Here is a 16580-nt window from a genome sequence, read left to right as displayed (position 1 = left end):
GCTTCTAACTTTTAATAAAAATATACTAAAGTGTAGGAGAGTCAAAATCTAAAGTAAAAGGATACTAATAAAATCATGAATAAATCAGAGATGATTCAAAAGGAAAAAAATAACTAGGGGCCTGCGCATAGAATATTTCTTCCTTGCAGCTTTGCTATTCAAGGAAAATAATCCATTGTTGCTCTGCAAAAACAATTAATTCTTCTATGCCCAGATTTCCCCGTGTCTCATTTATTTAGTTTAATTCCTAGGTTAATATATCTCAATTTATTTATTTAAATTCCTTATTAATAAAATTCCATATTATTATTATGGCCCAGGCCATGGAACCATGCTCTTTAGAAGCAAGTATGGCAAGACTTCATCTCACATTCCTTTGGACATGTTATCAGGAGGGACTAGTCCCTGGAGAAGTATACCATGCTTGGTAAGGTAGTGAATCAGAGAAAAAGAGGAAGACACCCAACAAGATGAATTGAAACGGTGGCTGCAACAAGATCAAACAAGAACTGTGAGACTGGCACAGGACTAGCCAGTGTTTCGTCTGTTGTTCAGAGAGTCATGATGCTTTGGAACTGACTTGAAGCCACCTAACAACAACAGGCTACAATTTAGGATTAAAATCAACTTGGAAGGAACAGGAACAACTCCAAGACATAATACAGTTCGTTAATCAGAAAAACTCCAACCAGGGCAACTCCTTTTTGATTGTGCCCGCATGTCAGTCGAACACTTGACTTCTTTTGCTGGTCCTAATTGGGACCTGGGCTTTGCCAAGCAAGTATTACAGCTCTTTTTTGGCTCTGCCATTAAATGCGTGGAGATGACATTCAGCTCTCGTGCTCCATGAGTCAGGAAGCTCACCAGTCATCTTGCTCCACTACTCCTTGTGCTGCTACATCATCTTGTGTCTTCTCACACCATCTGTAGTGTTCTATCTGTGACCTGGGACTAGGAGATTCACAGTGCAAGTCCCTTGGGTCCACAGGATGGGCTCTTCTTGATAACAGTGAGATTCCCAGCAACCTCTCTGGGATTGTATTTTATAAGGTTCAAACTCTCCAGCCACTCCTTAGAAACCCTATGCAAGGTCACTATGCATCCCAGTGTGGTACTGTGGGTTAATGCACTGGACTGCAAGTTCAGTTTCAACTGCAAGGTCGGTGATTCAAGTTCACCAGCTGCTTCTCAGAAATCCTATCTATACAGGGTCACTATGAGTCAGAACCAACTCCAAGGCACTTAATAACATGAGCCAGAAACAACTTGATGACACTTAACAATAATTGTTCTGTAGGATAGTGGTTACGAATCGGGCTGCGAACCTTAAGGTCAGCGGTTCGAAACTACCAGCCGCTCCGCGGGAAAAGATGAGGCTTTCTACTCCCGTAAGGATTTACACCCTCGGAAACCCTGTACAGGGTCGCTATGGGTCGGAACGACTCGACGGCACATAACAACAACAACAACAGGATAAACACTGGATTTTGAATCATAAGACTGGCAGTTTGAGCCCACCAGCTACTACTTCATAAAAAGATGTGGCTTTCTGCTCCCTCAAAGATTTAGTTTTGGAAACCCTATAGAGGGCCATTCTGAGTAAGATGGAACAAGAAGAAGGTAATCAAAACAACACTGCTACAAGGGTTCCAGTTCATACATTCATGGATTTATTCCAAACAAAATGTGTTTAAACATCTCTGCGCTCAGTGGATGGCTGCACAGAAATTCATTCAGTCTTACTTATTGGGTGGTAGCTAGTGGTACTGTGCTTTCCAACTCACAGCAACTCTGAATAGGGTTTCTGAGGTGATAAATCTTTACAGGAACAGAAAGCCCCATCTTTCTCCCATGGAGCGGCTGGTAGATTTGTAACCTTGCAGTTACAGTTAGCAGCCTAATGTGTAACCCACTACACCACCAGAGCTCCTCTCCTTTCTGTTAAGTCCGTTCTGACTCATAGCAACTCTATGTAGAGTCTCCAAGGCTGGAAATCTTTGCAAGAACAGAAAGCCTCATCCTTTCTCCAAGTAGTGGCTAGTGGACTCCAACTGCCAATCTTGTGATTCGAGGCCCAGTGTTTATCTTACAGAAGAGTTGTTGTTAAGTGCCGTCGAGTCGGTTCCGACCCATAGCGACCCTGTACAGGGTTTCCGAGGCTGTAAATCTTTACGGGAGCAGAAACCCTCATCTTTCTCCCACAGAGCAGCTGGTAGTTTCAAACTGCTGACCTTAAGGTTCGCAGCCTGATTTGTAACCACTACGCTACCAGAGCTGCTTTACAGAACAGTAGGCTTATAAAATAAATCCCACAGAAAGGCGATTTCACTACCATCAATAAGAGTCAGGAGCAGAATGCATCCTATGCATCCAAGGTTCTTGCACTGTTTCCAAGGAACTGCTGGTGGGTTTGAACAACTGACCTTGTGGTTAGCAGTCCATTGCTTATCCTACAGCGTAACACCAGGAATCTGAGTCTCCTTGTTAAGTACTATCAAGTCGGTTCCAACTCATAGAAAGCCTATATAGTTTCCAAGGCAGCTAGTGAATTTGAACCGCCAACCTAACAGTTCAAACCAACCTTGCAGTCCAGTGCTTATCCTACAGCAGCACAATGAACCACACCAGGACTCGTTAAGTGCTTTCGAGTTGATCTGACACATAGTGACTCTGTAATAGGGTTACCGAGGAGCAGCTAGTGGTTTTTAACTACTAAACTTGTTCAGTCCAGTGTTGATCCTACAGTGCTACAAGAAGACTGTTAAGTACTGTGGAGTCGATTCTGACTCAGAAACTCTGTATATGGTTTCCAGGGAGCAGCTGGTGAGTTTGAACCACCAACCTTGCAGTTCCATTGGCTTTGCAGTCTGGCGCATTAACCCAAGACTCATTGGTGGTGGTGGTATGCCATGGAATCAGTTCGGACTCATAGCAACCCTATATAGGGTTTCTGAGGCTGTAAATCTTTTTGGGAGCAGAAAGCCTCATCTGGTAGTTTTGAACTGCTGAACTTGAGGTTTGCAGCCTGATTCGTAACCACTACTCTATCTTGGCAATTTTTCTTGAAGGACATAGAATGGTCATAGGGGATTATTATGAAGTCTTAATTGGAAATTGCATTTAGTAAGAAAAGTCAGAAAACTCGTGCTTAAGAATTCTTTTCTATCATAAGAATGCAACAGCTTGCTCTTTGAAGGTAGCAAAGACTACTGTCCTACGAGAATTTCATTGGGAAACCTTACTCTATGCACCCTACAACTCTGATTTTGTCCTTTTAAACTTTTGTTCTAAAACTCGAGGAATATTTATTTCAAAGGAACATGATTTACATCCCTGGAGGATGCCTAAACTACCATTTTGATGTTGTATAAATTTAAAAACACTGAATTCTTTAGGGAATGGTTAGAGAAACACTGTCTTCAAAAGTGTCTAGACCTAGATAGAGGTTATGATGAGAAATAATAGCTTCATCTTTTGATAGTTTTGTTTAATCAATTTCTCTGTCAACTATAGCAACATTTTTTGACTTACTCTCATACAGATGAAACCTCAAAAGTATTATGTGAAAGAAGCCAGACACAAGAGGCAAAATTATACTGATAGAAAGCAAGTCAGTTGACCAGGTTTGGGGGCTTGGAGAAGAGCTTGAAAAGTAGAGGGAAACTTTTTGAAGTAATGGAGTGCTTTGTATGTTAAATACGAAGACTACCCAAGCGTATACAATTACGCAATCGTATCATATTGTTCATCAGACAGGTTTAGTTTTATTGTATGTAAACTTTAATTCAATAAAACTGACTTTTTAAATCCTAAGAGTTCTCTTTCCCCTGCTATTTTCATTCCACTCTATCCAAGTCTTCTAATCCAGTGTCACTGAAAGTGTGAGGACCTTGAAGCCATACTGAGGTCAGTCTGTGACATGTTCACTGGTCTGAAACTCGGCCAGGACAAACTGAGAGTAATTGGTTAGAAAAATTTAACAGCAGTTGACATCCTGCACCACCCAATGGCAGGATCCTTTTTCCAGTAATACGGTTATTTTACAGTAATACATGAATTTTGACAACTAGGTTAAAAAAGCTATTCTATGAGCCTAAAAGTGATTTTCCATCTGTATACAATTAAAATCCTAAGTGGTAAGGAAAAGTTACATTTTAAAAAATTATAAAACAGCAATGTCAAAAACTGATCCACAGGGAGACAACAGTAGTAAGGGATGCTCACCATGGAATGGGCACCCATTCAAGAACGGAAGGGCAGCATTCATCTGAGGACAAAATTCAGAAAGGGTGGGAAAAGTGGCATGGAAACAAGAATCACAGGGAGGAAGTAGGATAACTGATGTTGCATGGAGGGGACTGCAATCTGAAATGAAATAAAGTGTATGATTTATTGATAAAACTGTAAACCTTCACTCAATTCATAGTAAGTAAATTGTTAAAAAAAAGACAAAAACTGATTAGCAGTATCTTTTCTTATTATGTGCTATACTTGCACAGGGAGCACAGTGGGTCCACAGAATAAGCACTAGACTGAGAACCAAAGTCATGTGGCTCCTTTGCTTTTGCTTTAGTACCATTGTTGTTGTTGAGTGCTGTCGAGCCAGTTCCAATTCATAGTATCCCTGTATAGGGTTTCCATAGTGTAGCTGGTGGGTTTGAACAGCCAACCTTGAGGTTAATAATCCAGTGCCGTCTACTGCGCCACACCAGGACTCCAAAATAAATAAGGAAACTAACCAATGACAGACATAATTGTATATGCCTTAAGATGTGTTCTCACCAGTTGCTCCTTGGAAACCCTATGCAGGGTTGCTATGGGTCGGAACTGACTCGATGGCACTTAACAATAAGATGTGATCTAGCCTAGAAAAAGCATTTAATGAAAGTTACAATGAGTCAGAATCAATTCAATGGCAGTGAGTTTGCTTTGGGGTTTTTTTTTTTGGAATGACTAATAAAACAAAAAACATATCTATAATACAAATAAAGTTTATTGTACAAAATTAAGGCCTTCATATTTCACAGCTTACTAAGACTAAATAAAGTAAGACTAGGTAATTATTTGAATCCAAAAAAGTTTAATTTTCACACTCTCCCTGGCTCCCTACAATAAAATGGTCTGACCAAAAATTATCAAAACAGACATTATAAATAAAGCAGAGTCCTTTAAAGAAGATGATCCCAAATGTTATTTCTTGGCATAGGTGATCTTCATGGCATGGGATGGTGTGATCTTAAATCCTTGTAGAGCATCCCTGGCAGCTCCCGCCTGGCCATCATTTTCAAATTCAACAAAAGCAATGTCATGCCTCCCAGGTACCAAGCGCACTTCCTTAAAACCAGGGAACCTAAAAAAAGACAATGTATATATGTTTATATACATATAGAGAGAGAGACACATAAATCACATCTAATATATAAATACCTTGGAAACCCTGTACAGGGTCGCTATGGGTCGGAACCGACTCGATGGCACTTAACAACAACAACAACAACAACTTGGTACTTAAATTAAGTGACTTCCTGATATTAATCCAGTATCATATCCTACTAAGGATACCAAGTAGGATGAAAGAGCTTGAAAGAACAGCAGGACTAATGAAAGCTAATTCCAATCTTATCATTGCATCACTTTTGTTTTTTGAATCACTAATGATTTAGAATTATAATCCAAAAGTCTAAGATATTTGGCCTTTTACTTGCTCAATCTGCAAACTGGCTTTAAGTCATGATTAATCCCAGACCACATCAATGGTAGGCACTACTGTGCAACCATGCAGCCCATGGAAGTGCTACATGTTCTGCCCAGAGTTTTGTTTATGTAAAACTTACTGATTAAACAGCATGGATAACATCATCTCATTTGTCTCTTCTGGTAAATTATTAAGAAACAAAATATAGTTTGGAGGGTAATCAGGGACCTATTAGATAGAAAAAAAGCAAAGTTAGCTTTAAGTATAAAAAAAGCACCGTAAGCCATTCGTTCCTAATTAAAACCTAAACTGTAGAGAGCTACATTTCACAGTTTACAAGGCTTGTGATATCTTACAACACTAAGGTTGGAAACAAAGACCTCAGAGAAGTAAATATAAACCTAACAGTAACAAATTAAAGTAGACATTTCAAGTCTCTTCATACAAATTTAGAAGAGGACAAATCTTATTAGCAGTTATATATTTCAGTTTTAAGGATTATGTAAACTGAAGGATTTATGTAACTGAAAGATCCTAACCTGACTAGAGAATGCAGCCATGTCACTCCTTCTCTAAGGCTTACTGAAGAGGTATCACGCAGACATTCCATTATCATGCACTACTATTTACTGCCTCCCACCACATAAGGAAACTGGGAAATTTACCTCTGAGTAAATTACCTCTGAGAACTACTACTTGGTGCACAGCAGCTAGTTTACACAGAAGTAGAAACAAGCACTGATATTAGATATCAAACTACTTATTAGATACTCCCCTTTGAGGTTATGAGGAAGGGAGAACTTTAGGGAGAAGGTTCCATATGTAGGAAAAAAGCAACCCCGACTTCAGACTATTGTCAAAGAAGAACAAAGATCAACTGTACAGACAATTAGAAGGCCCACCTAAGACCTTACAAAATTAAGGCCTGTCTTTTGTGATCTGGCTTATAACTGCTGAAGAAGTACAAATAAAGAAAAGAGATATTCTCAGAAAGAAGGAACTTAAAAGCAGAGTGGAAAAACCTTAGTGGCATACAGAATTCTCTGGATCTAAAGATCTTGTCAGGATCTAGCCTCCCATAAAGCAAGTATGAAACCACTAATATATATATACACACTTGAGGCCTTTTTGGTGAGGGTTTAGATGGGGAGAGATTTAGTAAGGAGTTTCCAAAACATCTATATTGTTGTCAGGTGCCACCGAGTCTATTCAGACTCATAGCAACCCTACGCACAACAGAAGAAAACAGTGCCCAGTCCTACGCCACCCTCACATTGTTATGCTTGAGCCCATTGTTGCTGCCACCGTGTCAGTCTACCTCACTGGGGGTCTTCCTCTTTTTCACTGACCTTCCACACTACCAAAAATAATATCCTTCTCCAGGGACTGTTCCCGCCTGATAACATGTCCAAAGTATGAGAGACAGAGTCTCGCCGTCCTGGGATCTACGGAGCATCTGGCCACAGTTCTGCCAGCAGATTTCTCTGTTCTTCTGGCAGTCCATGGTACCTTTAAAGTTCTCCTTCACTGAGTTTATGTGACCATAGCAATTTAGCATTGAACCCAGCTGAGTAGAAAGGGCTGCAAGGAGGATGATTTGGTGCCACATATCTTTTTGACGATGAATACACCACCATTCCTCTTTGTCATACCTGGCATAATAAGCTATTACTGTGATTCAGAATGGCCAATACCAGTCCATTTCAGCTCACCAATACCTAGTATATCGATCTTTATGTGTTTCATTTTATTATTGACTTTTAACAATCTCTAATTTTTCTAGATTCATACTTCATGCATTCCATGTTCCAATTATTAATGAATGTTTGCAGCAGGTAGTTTCTTCTCCTGGTTAGCTCTACTTAGATGCAGCTCTTCCCCAGTCAAATTGTGAGTGCCTTTCATACTGAGAGGTTCATCTTTCTGCACTGTAGCTGACAATGTTCTACTGCTACACATAAGGTTTTCAGTGGTTAACCATTCAGAAGTAGTTTGCCTCTCCTTTTCCCTAGTCTGTCTTTGTGTATAAACTCTGAAGACACTTGCCTAATGAGTGGACCACCATTTAAAATACTGGTGGCATAGCTTCCAGCAACACAGCAACATGTAAGCCATCACAATGTGACAAACTGACAGGTGGGTGGTAGAAACATCTATATTAGGAGATTTTTTTTAAACTGGGGCTGAAATAGATCTATGCTGAAGTGAGGTAAGCACCAGTCTGCAGAAGAATTTTCCCTAAAGAGTATATGACTCTATGGAAAAGACAGCTTAGTGCTTTAACCAAGTGGAATGAATACTGTGGGTCACCTTACTTGTTACCAGAGAGACACATGCATAAAATGAGGGAAGCTATGCACTGCGGGGAAATGAAAATGCTTGCTCACAGCCTTCATCAAAATGAAAATCTACCACTGTGGTTTTGACATTGATTCATTATGTAAAATTTTTGTCTTCTCTCACTTAAAAAAGTTAGATTTTGAAGAATGAGTATCTACAGTAAAAAGCTATGTTTTAATGTATTGTGCCATGGGTGGAATTAGTTTCTGTCTTTGGAGATATACACTAATAACATATTGTTTATAATCTTACTTCAAAAGTGTGCACTACATGGAAAATAATGTTACCTGAGGACTTGGCGTTGTATTTCCTTGGGTGTTAGCTGAATTTGGTGTACCCTAAGTTAAAGAAATAGGGAAACAGTTAAAAATTCCAAACCCTATAAAAAAGCAGGTGTCTATAACTGAATAAAAATAAGATTACGTTTTTAAAAAGCATTTGTGTTCACAACTTGTGAGTTATTTTTTGAAAGGTCTAGCCTTATACTGCAAAGACAACATGATAAAAATTTAATCTCTGTCCTTTAAAATTAGAGAAATATCAGATGACTAGTCTTTTGTTTTGATAAAACAATTGGATAGAAGTCAAGTATTGTATTTAGTCAAACTGATTTCTAATTACTTTCAACTCAGAAATAACTTTTTTTCACCCATAAGTAACTTTTTAAATAAAAATTTCATTTTTATCTAGTATTTCAAATTAGATTTGTCAATCCTAAATTATTCAAAGAAGTTTGCGTGGAGTACTCATGATAAAAACAACATCTGTGCCATTAGTTTATAGGCAGAACATGAAAATAAAATCCATACGTATGTATAAATTTTAGAGACAAATGGAATTAAATGTTTATAAATGCAAATAAACTTGTTTAATATAAGTCTGCTTATGTAAAGGTATATATTTTAATTTGTTGCTTTAATATAAATGCTGAAAATTTCCAAGTCAGCCATTCTCACTTCTTAAAAATCTACCTAATTAAACACACAAGCATATAAAAAAATCATCTCTCATAGGAAACATACCCAACAAATTTTTAACACCAAAAAAGGACATTTTTTCCATCTTACCTGACCAGGCTTTTTGTTTGCAGCTATTGCTGCTTGTTCCACAGTTTTAGCTTTTTTCTTTTCTTTTTTCTTCTCTTTGTCAGCAAAAGTGCCACGCATTTTAGAAATTATATCAGAATCGGTTTTTGCATATTGGATTCGCTGTTTTAATTATATGAAAAACAAGTTACTTTTTATTATGCTGAAGCAAGATGTTTACAATAGTCATTAATATTTCAAATTTCATTACACAAGAACACTGTGAGTTAATTTTAAATGCTCCCTCCAAGGAAATCTGTTAAAATATACTGATTGCCAAATAAAAATAAATAGTGACTTAAGGATTCGCAGCTCATCTATGAGTTGGAATGGACTTGACAGCAATCAGTTTTCAGGGAGATTCATAACTCAAGCAAAGTTACAGTTCAAATGTATTTATGAGAGGAACCACATATGTTCACATGAGAAAAACAAGACTTTAAAATATCTGTACCATCACTTCCTTTAAATCCATTCAATAAAAGAGAGAAAACTATACTAGAAAGTTGCCTACATTCTTATTACAAGGGTCAAGAGTTGTCACTCAGCTGTGTAACATGTCATGTGAAATGTGTTACCCCTTCACTGGTTAAAGTACCAAAGATTGGGAATGACTTTCTTTTGGATCTAATTTAATTTTTTTAAATGATGACACCACACTTTACACTTCAGAATGTTTTGAAAGGAAACGAAAGCATATGTAACAGGTCCTTTGCTTATTCTTACTATGCCACAACCAGCAAGAATAAATAATAAGGACCTGTAAAACAACAGAAATGTGTTGAAACACCCTGCTGGAGAGAGCAACTCATAAACTCTATGTAGTATGGATTCTCATTACCTGGAGATTGTGTACACATGCAGATCCTAGCACAAAAGGTCTGGGTGAGGCCTGAGATTCTGCATTTCTAAGGAGCTTTCAGGGACTAGGAATGCTGCTGCTGGTCTGAGGACCCCACTCCGAAATGCAAGGGTCCTGACCTAAATAACACCTTATCTACAAGTCAAACTTTTTCTAATGCGGGCCTATTTACAATCTACAATTTCCCTCCCAAGCAAACATATCTTGCCTAGAGGTGATATGTTTCAGATCAGCTTTAGACACAAATTCAGATCTTGTAAGAGTAAGAATTCATTTTGGTCTAGAAGTGACATTATAAGTACCATGGGTTAGAAAGCAGAAGCTTTGTTGAAACTAAGCACAACTATTTTCTTCTCCTTCAGCTACAGATGTCCTTACTAGGGGAGCAAAAAGGAAGCAGGTCTACTACCACACCTTGTTTACCAAGGCTTTCTCTGACTGGTTTGGGATATTGCACAAAGCAGCTCCAAATGTACTGAAACCTGCACACAACTCTGCAAGTCTTCTGTATCATCATTTAACTACATGGAGACAGGTTGCGAGCTGTGAAAACTACTATTTTATAGGATGCCAGAACAGGAGAAATAAAATCAGACATCTTTGACAAAAACTAAAATCCAAACCATACCTAACTGCCAAGTCAATTCCAATTCACAGCAACACAGAACTGCTCCATAGTTTCCAAGGCTGTAAAACTTTACAAAAGGAAACTGCGTCACCCTTCTGCCAAGCAGCAGCTGGTGGATTCTAACGGCTGACCTTTCTGTTAGCAGCCAACTGTGCCACCAGCGCTCTTTAAAGGGATTGTTGTTGTCGTCAAGTCAGCGCTGACCCATAGCGACCTTGTATAGGGTTTCCAAGGAGCAGCTGGTGAGCTTGAACCGCTGACCCTGAAGTTCAAATGGCTTTGCAGTCTGGCGCCTTAACCCACAGTGCCACACCAGGACTCCCTTTAAAGGGATTATGTTGTTATTAATTTTGACTCAAAGCCATCTTGTATAGGGTTTCTGAGGAGTGACTGGTGGGTCTGAACTGTCAACCCTGCAGCTAGCAGTGCTTATTTGACATCACTACACAAATGATGGAATTACAATGGATATATAGCTTAAACTAACTTTTGACTAAATCCAAGTGTTCTCTACCTATTCCCTTGGGTCTTCAAATTGTCTCAGATCTGAACAGATCTTGGTGGCCTGGTCTATGTTTGTGGCAGCTTAACCCTCTATCTGTCATTACGACAGTCCCTGTGAAAATGTGATCTCAGATACAGCTCTGAGCTGCCCAGGGCAGTGATTCTCAACAAGGGGTGATTGGGTCCAACAGGAGACAGCTGGTACTGACTGGAGGCATTGCTGCTGGTTGCCAAGACTACAGGAAGTGTTAGTGTTTGACTACGGATGCTGTCAAACACCCTAGAAATTAGAGGAAAACAGCACTCCACCCCCACCCCAACAAAAAATTATGTAAAAATGTCAAAGGTGCTGAGGCTGAGAAATTCTGGTGTAGAGTGAACACCCATAAGGAATAAAATTCACCATATCTTAAAAATAGAGAAGGGGCAAGATTTACATTTATGTCAAAGGGTTCATGAAAAGAAGTCCTTAGAAAGGTTTTACTTGACTGAGATATTTTAGCATTAAGTAATCAAATGTTCTTGAACCACAGAGGATACTTTGTTGTAAGTTCCAAGTTATAACAAATTTTGTTCATTTCTGATCTCATATGCTAAATTTAAAACAGAAGATAAACTAAACTAAATACAAACAGAGCAGCTGAAAGAACACCCTTCTCTCTCAGGATACTGGGGGTATGGCAGTACCTGCCACCAACCCAACGACAAAGAGCAGCACCACTTCCTAAAATGCCTTCAATTATAAAAGAGGTAAATAGGTTTTTTTCCCCCCCAGCTGAAATTTACTTGGCAAGGTGAAGCTGGTACAAAACACAGCAAACTATTTCTAGCTTTCCTATAATTGAGTAACAGGAAGAAGCAGACTTGTCATCTCAAGAAAACAGGTCTAAAACTTCACAGGAAAAAAATGGCTCCTTCACATTAATGTAATTTTAGATCCAAACTAAAATCTAGTCTTATACTCCTGGCAACTGAAATCTCAATTATACCATTTTTCCAAACTACTAAGATCAGCACTTTGTCCCTGGTAACATTTACAGCCTTGGACAGCCCAGGTAGGATTGCTGAGTCAGGGCACACGCCACCACCACCACCACCACCAAGATAAGCTACTCTGAGGAAATGCCAATTGACTGAAAATCAGCGCATGCTGACACCAGTCCAGTTTTCTGGGAGTGATGGAACAAGGAGAGCTGCACAGAGATGGGAGGAAACTGCTCCACTAGCAGACAAAGAGTACTCAGTATTGACTTAGTGTGTGTGCTATTGCAAAGAGCTTACCAAATTATAGTCATACCCAGTGCTATATGTTTTTACAAGATCAGTTTCAATTACAAGATTGGCAGTGCAAGCCCACAGGTTGTTTCTCGGAAACCCTATTCAGGGTCGCTATGAATCAGAACAAACTTGATGGCACCTGACAACACCATCACTCTTTATCTTAACTGTAGGCCTTCTGATACACACACAGAGTATTTCAATATATTTCTTTCTGAAATTTCAGATTAGATTTCATACTTGATTCAAGATTTTTGTTTTATTTGACACATTTCTCTGTGTTTTATAAATTTATAGACAAGCAACTTGGTCAGTGGTATTACATTTTTTACAATTACTTAACATGCTCTTTGTATTCTGGTTGTTCCACTTCCAGTACTCTAGTTTCCCTACCTTGTAATCACCGAATCCTTACTTAGAATAAATGTTGACCTTTTAATATCACAGAGGTGGTTTTCAAGTAGAGCACTGTTCTTATGGGCAATATCCTTTATTTTGTGAGTCATTCTGCTGTTTCAGTAAAAGGAGATCAAGGGTTAAAGAGTGTCTCAGGGTGACAGTTTCTGGTCTCGACTAGTCTCATCGGTCTGATTTTTTTTTTTTTTTTTAAGAATTAGAGATTTGTTCTACATTTTTACCCATTCTCTTTGGGTCTAGGCTATCATTTAATTGTAGCTTTTTTGAGATGAGACTACTACTTATGCCATTAATTTTTAAAAAATATTCTATATCCCATTGAAGGTACCCCAGTGGCACAATGTTTAAGTCCCGGCTATTAACCAAAAAAAGAGCCAGCCATTCAAACCCATCAGTGACTCCATGACAGAAGAGACCTGGTGGTCCAGTCTCACGAAGATTACAGCCTAGGAAACCCTGTTCTCCTCTGTCCTGGAGGGCTGCTAGAGTCCAAATCCATTCAGTGGCACACAACAACATATCCCAAACTATGCTATTTTTTGCCCGTTTGAACTGTCACAATTGAGAACTGAATTAAACTCTATTGTGAATTTATTTCTATAAAAAATAAAATAAATTTGAACTTCCTTCCATACATTCAAAGCCACTTCTACAACCTCATTCCCCACATACCACCACAGCTTAATGCTTCTAATGCTCAAGCAACACCGGCCCTTGTTCAGGCTCTCAAAATACTAAGCTCTTTCCCTTTTGGGGAAATTTGCGGTTGCTTTTCCCTCTGCAGGTGTTTCCACTTCATATTCAGGTTTCAGCTTAAAAAGTCTCCTCAAAGTCCTTCCCTGACCAATGGTTCTAAGTAGCAAACCTCCCTACACAGCCAGTCATTCTTCTTTACATCACATAGTATGCTCCCTTCGTAGTACTTACATTCCTCACCAGGCTCAGCACACCTGTCAGGTACAGGCAGTATAGAGCAGTGGTCAAGAACTCAGCTCTGAAGCCACATTGTCCGGGTTAGAATCCCATCACTGCTATTGACAAAGTACCCTTGTGCTCCACTATCCTCAAGGGTAAAAACGGAGGAACACAATAGTAGAATAGATGTGATGTCTGATGTAAGTAAAATGCCTAGACATCTCCTACCACACAGCACTCAGAAATGCCAGCTACGACATCTTGTTTGCTTGCTTGCTCCTTCGGCCGTCTCCCCCATTAGGATGCAAGCTCCACATTAGCAGCACTTCTGTATTGCTCATTTCTATATGTTCCAGGCCTACAGGGTAGCACTCACTAGGTCGTCACATCAATCTTAAATGAAGGAGACAGACATGTCTGGGTTCACAAGGAAATCTAAACACCCATATTTATTTATGTCTCTTGTGGCACTGTGGGTTAATGCGCTGGATTATAAAGTTGGTTTGAACCACAAGGTTGGCAGTTCAAGCTTACCAGTCATTCTCTTCACAGGGTCGCTATGGGTCAGAATTGACTCGACAGCACTTAACAACAATAAGCTCATTATTAAAAACATTAAACCTTTTAGGAAGTATGGTTGCAATAGCCCAACCTAACCCTCTGCCATTAAGTGGCTTCTCACTCATAGGGTCCCTATATACAGGTTTTGAAGGCTGTAAATTTTTACAGGAGCAGAAAGCTTGCTGTTTATCCCAACGTATAACACACTACACCGCCAGGGGCTCCTTATGCTATCAACATACATAAGTCAGTAGTTGAAGCAACAGCCAAAGTTTCAAGTGCACTTTATAAACCTGCCACACTATACAGTGACTAAAGCTGAAATAATAAAAAAAGATCGACTTACCATTGGTTTACCATAGAACGGAAATCCTTGTAACTGTCTCAAGGCATTTGTAGATGAGCCTAATTCCTTAAATATAACAAAGGCCTGTCCCCTCATCTTCATAGTCTTTAAAGCCACAATATCTACCACATGGCCAAACTGAGAAAACAGAGCGTATAAGGATCTCTTCAATTCTGTGTAAAATGAGAGAAGAAGCAAGTTATCTGTGAATAAAACACTAAATAAATGTCACAAAATGATTGGATCTGAGTGTGCCCTCACTACACATACAGTTACATATTTCAACAAAAACTTTCTGTTGTCCTAGTGTGGTACTGCAGGATAATGTACTGGACTGTAAAGTCTGTTTAAACCACAAGGTCGGTGGTTCAAACCCACCACCCATTCCACAGAAACCATACATAGGGTCTCTAAGAGTCAGAACCAGCTGGATGGCACTTAACAACAAGATAATTTTAAGTTAATTAAAACCATTATAGCTGTATAAGTGAAAAACAGAATCAGCATATTGTCAGTGAGCTTAAAAACTGGTCCTCAAGGTCAGTGTGAACCACAAGGCTGGCAAGTCAAACTCACTAGCCACGCTATACAGGCTCAATAAGAGTCAGGACCAACTCAAGGTACTTAAAAACAACAATCCATTTTCATTTTATTTAAAAAGCCATAAAATTCTTACACAAAAAGGCAAATAATTATTTTAGGCACTAAAATGACTAAAGGAAAAGTTGTGAAGCAATATAATTTTTCAAGGTAGTACTGGCTACTTACTAAACATTTTAGTTGTGAACTAATATTTTTTAAAGCACGTACCTTCTTTTTTAATTTTGTCATTCATATTGTTGATATAAATTGTATGATTAGGTCTGATATCCATGTTTTCAGTCAAGTCGTTCAAACAGCCTAAAAAGAAAGTGCATAATCTATTATCAACATGGAGGGTTAAGTAATAGCACAGTGTGGCATGGGATACAGCACAAAAAACATGAATTTTGAATTCGTTTTCAATCAAGACTATATGGCAGTAGTCTAATACCTTCCAAGAGTTGCTACCTCTTTTTTTTTTTTAAAGTTTTTATTGTGAACTGACTGATAATTTACATGGAAGCTCATCAGCTTTACACCATCGTTTCATTGCAATGATTACAATCTCCTCCATGTATCACCATTCAACAGTATTTGCTTCCTTTCCCTCTGGTTTTGTTTTGGTTTTTTTGTGGGGAGGGGAAAGAGGGGAAATGGTTTCAGAAACACTCAAGAATATATAATCATTTAAACAACCAAAGGGCACATTCTGCAAGTCTGCCTCCTGTCCGCCAGCCCCCAGTCCGTCTCTTTCTAAGAGTCCAGAGTCCTCAGCGGCTCCCTCTCTCCATGTCCTCATCTCTGCCTCCATCTCTGGTGTCGCTGCTTCTCTGTATAGGGTCCCGCACTCCACTTGCGTTTCTCCCTCAATGGTCCTTGTTGTTTTGTTTTGTGCCATGGAGTTGGTTCCAACTCGTAGTGACCCTGTACAGGGTTTCCAAGGCTGTATATCTTTACTGGAGCAGCCTCATCTTTCTTCCACGGAACAGCTGGTAGTTTTGAACTGCTGACCTTAAGGTTTGCAGCCCGATTTGTAACCACTACGCTACCAGAGCTCCTTTCGATGGTCCCAGGGCCCTCTATTTCTCGACTGTAAGATTAACTACTCCCCTGTGTTTGTTATAGGACTTCTACTTTACTGTTGTAACAGTCACAATTAGTCATGATAACAATTACTCACTACTGAATCATAAGAATCTTATCCCCATCTCTACAAAATGAAAACTATTCAATGGAGACTCTACCTTTCCCTGCATACTCTTAAAATACACTCCCTCTTGAAAACTTGTAAGCCAGTCACTTTGTGCCTTTATCATCCCCTCATTTTAGGTAGCCAATGTCTAAGTTGCCCGTCCTTATCTACTCTG

General features: G+C 39.1%; 1 protein-coding gene across 1 annotated transcript; it reads right to left on the bottom strand.

Moving 5' to 3' along the window:
* Nucleotides 1–4978: 4978 nt before the first annotated feature.
* LOC102833617 (U2 small nuclear ribonucleoprotein B''-like) lies at nt 4979–15509 on the bottom strand. Its single transcript, XM_006860624.1, has 6 exons — nt 15442–15509; nt 14632–14804; nt 9103–9243; nt 8323–8373; nt 5835–5923; nt 4979–5350 (listed from the first exon to the last, which is right to left on the bottom strand). Exons 1-6 carry the CDS (start codon nt 15503–15505, stop codon nt 5191–5193), a joined length of 678 nt encoding a protein of 225 aa, XP_006860686.1. The 5' UTR covers nt 15506–15509; the 3' UTR covers nt 4979–5190.
* Nucleotides 15510–16580: the final 1071 nt, after the last annotated feature.

This window comes from Chrysochloris asiatica, unplaced genomic scaffold, assembly GCF_000296735.1.
Source record: "Chrysochloris asiatica unplaced genomic scaffold, ChrAsi1.0 scaffold00039, whole genome shotgun sequence".
In the NCBI taxonomy this organism is placed as follows: Eukaryota; Metazoa; Chordata; class Mammalia; order Afrosoricida; family Chrysochloridae; genus Chrysochloris; species Chrysochloris asiatica.
Note: the sequence above shows the minus strand (reverse complement) of the source record. Positions and strands in the feature narration are given on the sequence as shown.

Bases quoted from the DNA above. Each gene is read 5' to 3' on its own strand.
- LOC102833617 (XM_006860624.1), bottom strand. From the start codon at position 15,505: ATGGATATCAGACCTAATCATACAATTTATATCAACAATATGAATGAC. The intron at 5,924-8,322 runs GTAACATTATTT...TCTATCTAATAG, and splicing joins ATACAACGCCAAGTCCTCAG to GTCCCTGATTACCCTCCAAA. The intron at 5,351-5,834 runs GTAAGTTTTACA...GTCTTTTTTTAG, and splicing joins TTATCCATGCTGTTTAATCA to GTTCCCTGGTTTTAAGGAAG.